The following is a 14,506-nucleotide window of genomic DNA, read 5'->3' as shown; positions in this document are numbered from 1 at the left end:
AAAAACCTGTTTCTCCATCAGTACAAGACAACCAGGCCTAATGAGAAAATAGTACCTCATCAACACACACACAAAAAGAAAACAGCTTTGAAAATTTGCAATTCTAGTAGTTCCAAAGAGCAAGTCCAAGGCCTTCACCCAGTGACAGCAAAACCAGCCCCACCACCAAGACAAGTCTCTTACAGTGTACTGGAATGCTCATCACATACGCCTATTAATGGACTGGTGCCCAGTTCCAACTGCATGAACACCCCAGTGTTTTCCAAATCTTCCTGTCCCAGGAAAGGATAATAGCATTATAAATTAGAGACTCAGAAGACACTTACGAGGAAAGACTGGAATTGGCAATATACAACCAGTAAAATGAAAAGTTGTTATTTTTATGGAAAAAGGACATTTTTAAAAGAAGGTTCTCTAGAAAATAAAGCTTCAATATTAATTTTTTTTTGATTTATAAAACAATATAGTACATTTTTTGCTCCAGTGCCATTGTAAATACATTTATACAACACATCAAACCAGTAGTGCACTCAAAAATGTCAGCGAGTGGTGAGCCCAACCCAGCTTAGCTCTCTCCAAGGTACACAACGGGAGAGAAACAGCTTAAACATTATGATTTCTTGACCAAACAACTACACTCAGACACAAAGAACTTACTTAAAAAAAAATAATAAAAAGGTTCTTTTGCTGGACTGACAGTAACTACAACAATGTCAGCACAGACTGGGGGAGGAAAGAGGAATTAAAAAAAATATATATATATCCTCAAGTTTGCACTCTAGAAGACTTAATGCCACCAACATCCACGTTTGCTGCATGTGAGGAAAGGACATCTTTCACGCTGTTAAACAATTAAAAATGTATTTTAATTCTACAAATTTACAAGGAGAAAACAAGAACAACCAAAAAAAAAAGGAAAAAAAAAGGGATCAAGGATTGTACTTCAAGTTTTCCTTTCTCAAATTTTATAACGATCCTTGGCTTTTCCTGTTAATTCCAGTCCTCTAATGGAATGCAGCAGTTATACTCCACACCCAGCAAAAGTCTTTGAATCTGGGATGACATTTGACTTTACCCCCGTGAAAACCATCTAGCTTCCCTGACGTGAAGAACAGAACTGGGGCACTCAGAAATCCACTCACTTGAACAGTTCTCTTTGTTTTCCCCCTTCTCACTGAGTTTAAAACTTGAGGCTGAAACCAGGCCCAGCAGCAGATGCTCCTTGATTCGTGGTGGTCAGATGAAAACCGGTGTCTTTCAGATCATCATCGCCCTGTGGAGAACATACACAGTTCATTTATCAGTGTCTCTGCACACACATCCACTTCTGCAACACAAAAATCACGGCCTAAAGCTAATCTAAAACAATAGAAACAAAGAATAAAACAAAACCTGAAAGAGCTGTAGGAGATGTTAAGTACATACTTGATTTAGTGGCATCATAGCTAAGTTCAATGCAGACTGTTACTCGTGCTCTTTCTGTTGGTATTACAGTAAGCACAATAGCTGTACAGTGTCATTTCACCTATGCTGAGACACGGAACTGTTAATAAAGTGCTGATAATAATTAAGGCAGTTGAGATTGTACCACGTCCTACTTCTAAGGACCTGCTTTTCGGCCAGCTGCTTCTTCAAAATTGGCAGTCCAATTCCCACACACTGGAATGGTGATACACACCAGCCTTGGATTTTACAGATTCTTTTCCAAACACTGGAAAAAGAGAACGTTTTGTTTTGTTTTAGGACAGTGGAAGTCAGTGATGCTTACCAACTGACTGTACCCAAGGCCTCCCTCGGGTGGGCGGGGGCTGGTGCCACGTTTCACCCTTTGTTGTTCACTTTTGGCTGGCCATGTAGGAAACATGGAGGGGTCAATAGGAAGGGGAGTCTCTCGGAAATACTCATGCTTCAAACCATCTTCAGCAGTAATTCTTCTGGCTGGGTAGTACGTCAAAAAGCTGAAACGGATTTAGGAAGACAATGAATTAGAGAGAAGAGAGACAGTTGGGCAGAAAGAAGAAAAACGTTAGCCTGTAAGATATAAAATATTCAGAATTAAGTCATTTTTTACAACTAGTGTAACAAATAAGACACTTTCCAAGGACTGCAGAAGCTAGCACTTACTTGTTCATCAGATCAAAGCCCTGATCAGAGAGGAGCGCTCCAAATCTCTTGCGTAGATTGTTGTAGGGATATTCTGTGAATGTCATCTTCTTTACTGCTGGCAGCTCATTGTAGCCAGGCCAGATTTTTTCACTTGGAGTACCCAGATCCTACAGATTAAAATGTCTCCTTAATAAACTCATTCTAGAGTGCAGCCCTCCTGCTTATTCATTATTTAGCTGCAGGAGTTGATAAAAATCCAGAGAAAACAGATAAAATACAAAACATTATCTTAGCCTACCACTGATACTGTAAAACAGAAAATCAAAGTAGCGAGCCTTTTATTAAGGCTGAATCTCCATCAAAGAGTAACAAGCATTTCTATTTTCTTACTGCTCTAATTTAACTGCCTCTAAAACCAGCCAGTTTGAATGGAAAGGTTTTAAAAAAGTTACCTTAAAAACTTTATTAATCTGATCAATTTCCGACTTCCCTGGAAACAGTGGTTTCTGAGTCAACAGCTCTCCGAAGATACACCCCACTGACCACATGTCTATCGCTGTTGAATATTCCTACAAAGAAAGAATATACCTTATAAAACCAGTGAAATAATTTAATGAGGTATTTTAGTGATAGTGCAATGTTTGGGGTTTTTTTTTTTGGTGTGGTTCTTGGCAATGGAGCACTCCAGAGCCCTAATGATTTCACCCAGATTTCAGTAACAGAACAGGTAACCAGAAGGGAACATTGCCAGAATGTTCACAGTCCTCTGTTCTGCTCTTTTTGTCAGAAATTTTAGACCACGACAAAGAAATCTAGCTGCTTAATGACAGTGACAGTTCCCACCAAACCTCGAGAAGCCCAGCTGCAATCTGAAGGAGAGCAGCTCCATCTGTCACCCACCCATCCATCCTCTGAGGAAGATGAAACCATTTTAGCTTTGTTATTGGGAAAAATAAAATTGAAGTTTTAGAATTTTCACTCCTACATCAGTATAAAGAATGAAGCACACTTATACTCTGTTCATGAATTATAAGATGAGGTTAGTCCGAAAAGTCAATCCTTTACTTCCCAGAAAAATAAAGAGAGGCATACCTTGGCTCCAAGCAGCAACTCCGGAGCCCTGTACCAAAGTGTCACCACCACTGGTGTGTAAGGCTTCAGTGGAGATCCATATTCTCGGGCCAATCCAAAATCTCCAACCTGGATGAAAATTAGTTATCAGTAATGTTATCAGCATTGACCATACCAATGGACAGCACCAGTACATACTGGCCATTCTGGCTACTGCATGGCCTCTGGCATTAAAAAACAGCCACACGGATGTTGATACAGATAAGGTTAATGGCACTGTCATGCATCAGCAGGAAGAGAACACCGTTCCAACTTCCAATTGTGCCATAAGGAATTCAGCACTCACATGCCATGCTTATTACTCACATTCTAGTATAAATCTTAAGAGCTGGGGCAAGGCAGTCTCTATCTATTATAAAGTTCACCGTTTTACCACTGTATGTTTTAGGAACTACACGTCATACGTTTAAAGACTAATGCAGATTAATGCTGCCCAGCTCTTAACATCACCATTTCTCACAAGTGTGGTGTATTTCATATAGTTCTTACCTTTAAAATGCCTGAATGACTGAGCAGCAGGTTGGAAGTTTTCAAGTCCCGGTGAAGTATCCAGTTGTCATGAAGATGCTTGACTCCTCGTAGTAACTGAATCATCAAGGTTTTCACTTCACCTGAAGTGATTAAAAAAGCCAGATACATTTAAAATAAGAAATCTGTCTTCAGTTGTTTATTTTTTTTTCCTAATTAGAGAAAAAGGATGGAATTGGGGGGAAAGAAAGAGATGTCAAGTTGAAAGCACACTAAGGAGTGCAGTGTAAAAATGTGTCACAGAACAAAAACAGACCCAAAGAGCTGCCAGTACAGTAAAATGAGTCTGGATAGCTGGACTGCATCCAAACAATGCTCAGAAATTAATGCTTCTCAACATAGGAACTGGCCAAAAATAAAACACAGTGTTCACAGGGAAAACTCCCCTCTCCATTTCACATCTGAACCTCACTTTCACCCTGAGCATGCCAGCTGGATTCATCAGCCTATCATCACTGTATGTACCAGCACTGCCAGCTGACCTTCCTCTCTTAACCTCTATCAGTAGAATCAAATTGGACAGTGAGAAAGCAGTAGTCTCTACTCCAAAGAACACTCAGAGGACATTCCAAGGCAACGCACGTCACCATACAAGCTAGTCCGCTGATGTCAGTACAGCCCAAAGGGAATGGGGTCTTTCTAGGTCAGTTTTCCATTTCAGATAATTAGAGGAGACTGTGGCAAACAGTACCTGGTAGAAATGGTTGCTTCATTGTTTCCATCAGACTCTTGAGATCATGTTCGACGTAGTTCATAACGATATAGATTTTATCCATATTACTACCTACAACGATTTCCTAAAACACAAAAACAAGTGATCAAAACACAGCTTATTTCTGAAACACGTCCAGTTTTGTAGAGACAAGCACCGCCTGTTTATTTTATGGGTGGTAAACTAACAAGCTCTGCTAGGAATGCTGACGTTTTCACAAGGCATTTTAAAAGCCAAGAGGCAACATTACAAAACAAAAAGCTTTGGAAATGGAAGGTTGCTGGTCTTACTCTGACAGTGACGATATTTAGGTGTTGTGCTTTCAGAATAGTATTTATTTCTCTGAGAGAGGTAATGGGGAAGCCTTCCTTTTCCTTCTCCATCTTCAGTCGCTTCAGAGCCACGATTTCATCTGCAAGGAAAAGAGAATTATTAGCTGCAGACTTCCCATCACACAGCTAATGAAATAAATGCCAGGAGGTCTCCCAGTGTACTTTTACTATTTTAATGCATTTGAATGAAAACCGTTACCTGAGACATTAGCAGAGTCAGTCTGCACTAACAGAGTGAAAACCAAAGCAAACAAAAAAAAAGACTGCCAAGTTTAAGGAAAGATAAGAAAACCCACAGTAACAATTCAAAAGCTGCATCAGGGGTTTTAGCGTATCCTGACATAACTCACCTAGAAAGACACTGCAGATAACAGATAAAGCTTATTTGACTCTGATTTCCTCCCCTTAGTTTGAGAGATGGGATGGAAACGTCTCACAAACAGTTCACTTTTCCTTAAAGACCCAACTGAAAACCAAGGTGCTACTCAAATTATTTCAGTACATCTGCTTCTGCATGTTACTGCAGAGTAATGGCCATGTCAGCCTCAGGGAGGGCCTCAAGGAAGATACAGAACAGAAAAAGGAGCTGATGGCAGCTATCCAGTAAATGAGTGACGTCAGAAAAACCACCCCAGAGGAGATCAAAAGGTCACCTAATTCTAAAACAAACAGAAACAGAGACATCCAGAATTTAACCCCACTGCCAACATCACAGCTTGTCAGCTGGACCTGAGAATAACCATTATTGCTGTCTAAGTCTGCTCTGGAACACAGATCTTGTCACAAGCTCTCTTCACCATCTGCCACCTCAATTTAAAATTGCAGATATTTAATTTACTGTGCCTCCGCTCTGTCACAGCGACCAGCTTGCAGGACAGTAACATATCACTAGTGATGGCAACACTGGGGGGGAAGCTGAGGTCACAGCCAAAACAACAGATTGACAGATTGAATCTCATGTTATTTTTTTCCCAAGGGAACAGGAAAGCTGCACTGATGTCACCATTCCTGCTACAGCATCCAACCAAGTATTTCTTCCACTTAAGCATGGACACACGAGTGACCTGGTGTTGGCTCCTGCACTCCCTAGGAAACGCAGTCACTTTCACAAGACGTGTACCATTACAGACCAGATAAGAACAATTCTGAGTTTTAAAAATATAAATCCACTTGTATATGAAATTTCTTCCACAGCAACATGGTGCTGTATACACCCATGGCACACAGACACTGCTCCTATGAACTCTCTCCCCAGTGGCTGTGCTTAGAGGGGCACCTAGTGGCACACGCTTATTTCAAACCAACCGACCGATCCACGTTAACTGCAGCAAATCACAAACCAGAAATAATTGCCTAATGGACCAGCAACTGAAATCAAGTTAAGCAGTTCTACAGTGTCATGACCAATACAGAAATTAATTCTGAACTCAAACAGCTGCAAGCAAAACGCTTATGTCAAAATCCATATCCTATTAAAAAGCATACATTATCCCTGAAAAGGAAGAAAATATTTTAGAGATTTTGTTCATTAATGTGAGATTAATGCAGAACCACGATTTGCATACAACTGCAGGTCTGAATCTATACATATGACAGAAGCAGAAAGTGGCTAGAAGAAAATTATTACAGTTTTCCCCTTTCTTAAGGCAGAAGGCTGATACAAAACAGACATCAGTTCTGTGCTTAAAACGCAATCTGTGTGACAAGAAACCCAAGCTGTACTTCTCACTGTACCCCAGACCTCCTTCTGCATTTCCTGCAAAGTTATTAAGAAGCTCGTTGGAATTTATAAAGCAACAGAACAATCTGTAGAAATGCACAACACACTCCAGATGCCACATGCATGCATGCCACCTGAATGTAACTGCTTTGATACAGCAAAATAATTAGGGCAGTACCGCAGAGGGTCGATTCCAGTTTCCAGAACATGCAAATAAGTTTTCCAAATCATAGCTTCCAAAATTCATACCTATCCCCACCAGTGACAATAGCTGTCACGGTAACATACATCCTGAGCGAAACATTTCTCACGCTGGATGACATTTGTGACATAATACTTTGTTAATACCACGCAGATAATACAAACCAGTCTTTTTGTCTTTTGCTCTGTACACCACGCCGTATGTTCCCTCTTCAATCCTGTTCAAACACTGAAACTCCTCCACACTACGACACCCCTGGGAAAACAGACAGAGAACATTCACTCCTCACACGTCTGCAGGAGCACTGCACTCCTTTGTTTAACAAGACTAAGAAAAACCTAAGCAACTTCACAGGAGCAGTTAGAATTAACCGAGAGATGTACATATTTCACACACAAGTGTGTACTCTGCAACAACGAATCAACAAGACATATTCTGCCCATCAACTCATGCATAAATGCTATTGTGAACACATTTCCCATGTTAACGAAACCCATTTGCATGTAACTTTTCCAAGCATCCTTTAAGTGATCCCCTACCTGAAGTGCAGGAAGATATTTGGGAAGCTCCTGTTTCAGTTCAATAGGGGAAGAAGCAGGTGAGTCAGGAACATAGTCTCCTTCCGTCATCGCGTTGGACTGGGGGCTGCCCTCCCCCACCTCCTCTTCCTCCACCTCACTGCCCGCTGAATCGCGATCAAACCTCGACTCTGTAACTTTAAAAGTCAGAATCAGTCGTGGAAAGAGGGAGTCCTTTGGAACAGAGTTAAGTTCAGCTTTGGACAAAGAAGGGAAATGAGAAACTTATCGCTATGAGATAGAAGATATGCAACTTATGCAAGTGAAGACCAATGAAAAGAAGCCTAATTTCTCATGTTTGTGGAGATGATGCTTTCAAGCACTCCAGATTACTGTCAGGTACATACAGTTTTCAGATGAACACAGCATGTCAGAAAAATAAATCTTTACACTAACAGAATGAAAAAAAAGAAGTGACCCAGTATCTCTCATTCAGACTGTAAAGCTTTTTTGGGCACGACAAGAAGCCCAAAATGAGAAAGAAGGAAATATCTCCTCATTAGACTGGGATCTCATTCCTACATACGGACCCTGGAACAGAGTTCTGATTCTGACATAACGGCTCTAAGCTGTGAAACGCACAGTGCCTCAGAATGATGGCAAAACTGCACCAACAAATAGATTTCAAACAGATTTAAAGTACTTTCAGAACTAGATTTGACTGCAGAAACAGAGTAAACTGATATATTCAGTATTTGCATTGTACCAACTGGGATGTGATTTCCATTCTCCCGTTCTTCCTCTTCACTCATTTCTTCTTCGCTCACTTCTTCTGCAAGACAGAATCAAGTTCAGCTGAATCAACTTAACCCTTCTGTAGTTCCTTGCAATGCAGACCACTGTCCAAACACTTTCCTCATTCATCATCTTTTGCACCACTATCTACTTCAGTGACATCACATTTGCTGTTTCACTTGGAAAACAAAAGCTTCTTCAATCTCAACAGCACTGGTTGGGAGACTACTGAATGTCTGCCTGGTCATTCTGCTTCATTTTAAAGAAATACACCCAGTCAGAGCAGCCTGCTGTGACCTTTTCTTTACTAAATAATGATGGGAACAGCTCTAAGATTTTTTAACTAAGCCTTTTTTAAAATTATTTTTATGTTCAAATATTTGTAGCAAGCGTGACAAAAAAAATCTGGTATTTGCAACTGAAACTATTCAAAATAGCAGAGATATTTGTACTTTACCACCCCCACGCAGAGTGCTCTCTACAGAGTATTTGTTACTGTGCAACACAAAATTACTTAAACTGTTAGTGTTACACTACTTGGGAAGACAAACATGGCTTTCAGTTTTCTAATCCGGCGTCTTAGACAAATAATTGGTATTACCTCTATACAAAAGGATAGAATATGACTTGTACTTGTTTTTTTCGTTTTAGTTATCTTGACCTGTGAGGTCTCAGCCTATCCTAGACTAGGAGAAAAGGAAAACATTCAAATAAAACAACACAGAATGAGAAACAAAGAAAAGCCAGCAGACCCCACCGGCCCACAGTAGGATCTGTGTTCTGTTACTCACCAGCTGACTGCTCCGACACCTCCTCAGAATTGCTCCCTGTCTCCTCCTCTTCCTCCTCCTCCTCCTCTTCTCCCTCTTCCTCAGATCCTTCACTGCTCGACTCTTCTTCCTCTTCTTCTGAGCCCGACCCAGACTCTGCTGAGGAACAGTAACACACGTAATGAGATATGCTGCCTAATAACAGTGTTTCCTCAACAGACAACGGTACAATGAGTATCCACTACACTGCATTTAATTACCTGATGAAGACTCAGCTGAGCTTGTTTTTCTCTCACTGTCACTGATGTCTTGCAAGTCGGAAAGAGGGTCTCTCTCTTCTGGTTTCTCTTCTTTCACTGTTGAGACCAGAAGAATCAAAACCAAGGTGCCAACTGAATTTCACTTCTATTTTTAAGACTCTGAATGCCCAGATTCTCTGGCTATTAAATTGGTGCTGAAGGTTTATATACACATATATATATATATAAATATGAGCAACCAAAACATTTCACAGTCTGCTCAAAAGCCAACAGTTTCCCTGACCTGCAATGGTACCAGATCAACAGCCAAAAATGTACAATGCTGAGTTTTTAATTTAAAACATGACACGTGCCCACACCTCTCTACAAGAAATGTATTAAAAAAGACAAGTGTAACATGATAACAAACACGACCACAACACAGAGTCCCACTAATGTACACTCACACAGCGCTTGCAATCAGTGTTTCTACTGCAGTCCATCATTGTGAAACAACACACGCAAATAAATGTTGACTGATCAGACCATAAGGTCAAAGGATCACTGCCTTCCTCTGCCTGGAATCTCAGCTGATTGCACTGTGCATTACCTCAAGGAGTTACAATGATTTTCACAGCTACGCACATTAACAAAGCAGACACAGCTTTTCTTCTTTAACCAATGACATGTTTATGCCAATTGTGCAGGCTCTCCACACACAGTTGGGACCTTCTCTGCATGGAAAGGACCATTTTCTATCTCAGAAAACAAAACTCACCATCTAACCAGAACACTGCCTTAAGCACTGCTTTTCTTCTACAATACAACAATTAGTGACACTTTAACTAGATAGTTCTCTGTAAGGTGGCCTTTGAAGGTAGCTTATTTCCTAAGAACAAATCCAACTGGAGTTGGTACAAAACAATCCCTTTTCAATCTGCAAAGAAATAAAACCAGCATTGCTTTAGTAACAGTGCACGTGCCACCCTTCTCAATTCCAGAAGTATGCCACCACAGCTGAAGCGGACAATACTTTCAGTATAGTTCCAGGGATATAAATGTTTAATACTAAAAATTAAACTCTACCCCAGAACAGCTGCTAGCCCCCAGGCAAAGACACTGAGGTGGCAAATGCTACCTGGTTTCCTGCTATCTGCTTGCTCAGGCTTGTCTCTCTGCTGTCGTAATGGGCTGCGACTCCAGGGTCTCATTTTCACTTTGTCTCCATATTCTTCCCTCACTGTTCTATGGTGTGCAGAAACTAGTGAAAACAAAACCAAAACAAAAATTGTTAAATGTCCCTGCCCTAATTAGAATACTTCAGTCTACCACAATCACCTGCTCTGCATATTTTTTTCCTTTTTCCTTACAGAACACATGGTAATAGGGAGGGGTGGAAGCAGAACCTAACTGCATCTAGGAGAGCAAAGGACTGTGATTTCCCTCATGCACAATGCTATGTGGGTTTGGACCAAAGAGAGAAAGGTCTGCCATACTTAGCAAGCAGATGCAAGATGCACCCTCTGCTACACAGCACACAACCCAAACCTACAGCGTTAAGGCAAGAGAGAAGTGGACAAATCAGGGAGATGTATGAAGGAATACGAACACCTAAGGGTTAGAAGGAGCTGACAGAATATTCAGAGCGATAGAGAGCTAAAATGGAAGGCTAGATTAATTGAGACCAAAACCAGTGTAAATATCAAGCACAAAAAGGAGCTGTTCAGCGTGAGCAGAACCAGAAAGAATAGCAATAAATACAATGACTTCTGCTACTCTTGAGCAATCTTTGTAATTGAGCACAGATGCTGGGTCTGATTTTTACCTCTGACAGATGGGACAAACAGAGGTCCTTTAAACAAAAATGATCCGAACCCAGACGGCAAGCGATCAGCCTTACACACAGCTGGAGTACTTACACCACCTATCCCCATCCCCATGCCATTTATTTCCCCAGAACTTTACTACACTTATGCTGAGACTTCAGTCTCTACCAGATTGGATTAGACTCAGCCAAAGAGTTCAGAAGCAACTGCAACCATGGCACACATACACACACAAAGACCACAGCGATGACACAGATCTTGTTTCTGAAGGAAGCCAGGCAAACAAAACTTACCGACTCGCCCAAGAACCAGCACACTCGTGGCATCCGATGTTGTTTTATTTCCCTGTGTAGAACTTCAGAGATTTCTTTCCCAGATAGACACCCCGCCCTACTTTATTACTTTTATTTTTTTAAGTTCTGCCATTGACCTAAGTGAAAAAGCTTTCTCTACCCCCATTCCACCACCGTGGCAGACAATAAATCCAAACAGCATTCAGACACCAATAATCACCTTCTCTTCTGGCTTCCCGCTCCTTACGCCTTTCTTCAGCTCTCCTTTCACGTTCTTTTTGCTCCCTCTGTTCTTTCTGCTGCTCTCTGATTTTTCTCTCTCGTTCTCTCTCAAGTTGCTCCAGGCGATCTCTAGAAAATAATTGGTTATCTTTTGTTACGTTGCAATTCCGTACAAATTTAACTTACGAAGTAAAAGAGAACTGTTTCTCTGTAACCAAGTACAGGGCAATTCAATTTCACTGCCAAGAACAATGTACCTCTCCCTCCTGGAATGCTCCCTCGCCATTTCTCTCCGTTTCTGCCTCTCCCACTCACGTCGGGCCTTATCCTGCTCTTCTCTATGCCTCTTCCTACGCTCGTGCTCCCGTTCTTTCTCCTTCACTCTGGCATGTTTCCCTGAACAGGCAAAAATGAATTTTGGAGAGTTACCATTCAAAATATTTTGTGCTCCTATTTTCAAACAAGAAGCAGAAAGAAGAACACCTATGACAGCATATTCCTAATGCTCTCTGTTCTTTCCCTGATGGAAACATCCTGATCTGAAAGGGCACTAAGTAAGTAACTGTAAGAGCTCGCACAAACACTTGCATTAAAACAGAAAGATTGTGAGTAACAGGAAGATCAAGTGGATGTTTCTAGACTTTCTGCTCCCTTAGTTACATGGAAGTGGTATTTGTGCTCTTCCATTCAGGTACAAATACCACAGCTCATCTCCCTGACACTGTGAGGCCGCAATGAAGCATCACAGAGTTCCAAGACTAAAAGCAAACTCTGTGTCTCTGTTCCAGAGTGGCTGCTGCCCTCTCAAGCACAGACATCTACCTGTGCTTGAGACAGATAGACACATGCATCTATCACTCTTAGAAGGGCACTGGACACAATTAAACAGAAAAAAACAAAGTCAATTTAACTTAATTTATCATATCCACCTAATACGCCTTCTCTGGTCTGCAATTCTTATTTCCTCCCTCTGTAGTGCCCATTCTGTAGTGCCCATTTAGTGCAACCTTGGGAAGCTACCAGATGTGTGAACAAGGTGTAACACCACCTTCTGCTGAATGACTGCGGTGTCTCCGTTTCTCTTTCCTCTTCTCATCTTTTCTATGATGGGTTTTTTCTTTCCGTGACATTTGCTGTGGTGGTTTTATAGCCAAGGAATCATCTTCTTCTCCTCTACAATAGAGACACAAACTGATAAGCTCAGGGAGGTTTAAGACCCCGGGTTTAAGCACCATTTAACAGACTGAGCATTACTTTCTCTTTTATCCCTTCTGTAAAAAAAACAAATGCTTATTTTCCTATTTTCCACAATACCCCTGAACTACAGCATTAAGGCTACGCTACAAAGCTCACCGAGCTGTGCTTTAGCAGTACCTTCAGCACAACACTGCGTTACCAAGGAGTGGCCAAAACTGGCAGAGTGCACCGCCATGCCTGAACCGAGAGCCGCCCGGCACCTCACACGGCCAGGACGGAACACCAAACACCTCAGGAAGTTCTGCTTCTCCCCTGCAGTGCCTCACAGCACTCTGCTCGGGGTTCCCAACCCGCGAGGCGCTCTCAGGGAACGCTGCAGTCCAGGCGCTACCTGTCCTCCATGGAGTCCTCCCTGCGGTACGGCGAATTGCGGATCGTGATCTCCATGCGGTGATCTCTCAGCTCCCCCTCTTCAAGAGAATCCCGCTTGGAATCCCTGTCATCCGACTGCGATAGGAGCACATAAAGCACAGGTCAGCCAAACCAGACTTAGCTCTGGCACAGCAGCACTGAGCAGCGCCGCCCCAGCCGGGCACTCACGTTTTTCATGCGCTTTATCTCTGCTTTCTCCTCTTGCTCCTTCCTCCGTTTCTTCTCCTGAAGGATTTCATCCAAGGTTTTCACTTTCCAAGAATCCTTTTCATCACCCATTGGAGTTCCAAAAACCATTAAAAAAAAAAAAAAAACGAACTCTGGGAAAAAAAAAAAAAAAGAAAGAAAGAAAGAAAGGGAAAAAAAAAAAGAAAAAAAAAAGAAAAAAAGAAAGAGACGTTACGGAAACGCGGCGCTTCCGGCTTTAATCAACGCGCCGCACCGATTCCTTCCCCGCACACGGACCCCCTCCCCCCCAGCACCCCGTCCGGCCCCGCCTCAGCCCGACGCCCGCAGCCCCGCGCACCCCGCACCCCGCACCGCCGCCCGGCCCCGGCCTCTCCCCGCCCCACCCCGCACCGGGCCCGGCCCGCTCACCGCCGCCGCGACCGGAGACCGACGGGCAGCGCCGCACGAGCGTCACTTCCGCCGCCGGCTGATGGCGTCACGCGCACAGCGCCGCGGGGCGGAGCGGAGCCGAACCGTCCCGGCAGCCCCGGGCGCGCAGCGGAGGCCGGTAGTGGGGCACGCTCCGCATCCCCGGCACTGCGGCAGTGCTACGGCCCCGCACTGCCGGTATATAAGAGAGGGTGAAAAGCGCAGAGAGCCGTTTTATTATTCGTTTCCAAAGGAACACCCCGTAAGGCGCGCCTGCAGAGCTGGCGGCAGTCACAGCGCGGCCCCGCGGGGAGAGGCGCAGCTGCAGCTCGGGCCGCTCAGAGCCAACGGGCTTAACCGCGAACAGCGCCCACATGACGCGGTAGGAGCAGTGCGTAGAGATACCGCATCGTCCGTCCTTTTCGCCGGGGATGCATCGTTTGAGCAGCGTTAACCTTTCAGTCAGCACCCACCCGCAGCAGGGCAGCGCTGCCGCCTGGAAATCAACAGAGCTCCACCACGCCCTGCTCTGCTTCCCTGAGTGAAGTTGGCTCTCAGCGCTGAAATAACGCGAGCCGCAGAGGGCTGCTTGTCACAGCCGCAGGAATCCCACTCATGAGCAGTGTTCATCAGGGGTTCAGGCACTGAGCCTGGGATGCGCCGGCGGCAGCGCTGCAAGTCCATCCAACAAAGCAATGCACTGCGCTGTGAGCGTGGGTGCCCTCCCACGACGTGGATAGTGCCTCGCTCCTGAAAACATGGAGTTTGTGCTGTTTCCAACGAGGGATGAGAATTAGAGAGCTGGTTTTTGAAGTTTCACACGCTCAGGGCCTGCTTCTTAACCCAGGCAGCCCCAAAGCGCTGTGCAAAGCAGTCCACTCCTCGT

General features: G+C 43.5%; 1 protein-coding gene across 11 annotated transcripts; it reads right to left on the bottom strand.

The window, feature by feature from the left end:
- Positions 1-428: 428 nt before the first annotated feature.
- CDC2L1 (cell division cycle 2-like 1 (PITSLRE proteins)) lies at positions 429-13,664 on the bottom strand (the record flags this gene model as incomplete). 11 transcript variants are annotated; one of them, NM_001398365.1, is made up of 20 exons in its annotated part: positions 429-1,273; positions 1,769-1,958; positions 2,125-2,273; positions 2,559-2,675; positions 3,199-3,306; positions 3,727-3,848; positions 4,457-4,562; positions 4,768-4,889; positions 6,896-6,986; positions 7,271-7,446; positions 8,016-8,081; positions 8,836-8,973; positions 9,075-9,170; positions 10,192-10,314; positions 11,393-11,523; positions 11,652-11,790; positions 12,443-12,567; positions 12,983-13,098; positions 13,192-13,343; positions 13,603-13,664. In NM_001398365.1, 19 exons carry the CDS (start codon positions 13,300-13,302, stop codon positions 1,181-1,183), a joined length of 2,319 nt encoding a protein of 772 aa, NP_001385294.1. In that variant the 3' UTR covers positions 429-1,180.
- Between the last annotated feature and the right edge of the window lie 842 nt (positions 13,665-14,506).

The sequence above is a fragment of the Gallus gallus genome, chromosome 21, assembly GCF_016699485.2.
Source record: "Gallus gallus isolate bGalGal1 chromosome 21, bGalGal1.mat.broiler.GRCg7b, whole genome shotgun sequence".
NCBI classification, from domain to species: Eukaryota; Metazoa; Chordata; class Aves; order Galliformes; family Phasianidae; genus Gallus; species Gallus gallus.
The sequence above is the reverse complement of the archived record's forward strand: the minus strand, read 5'-3'. Positions and strand labels throughout refer to the sequence as shown.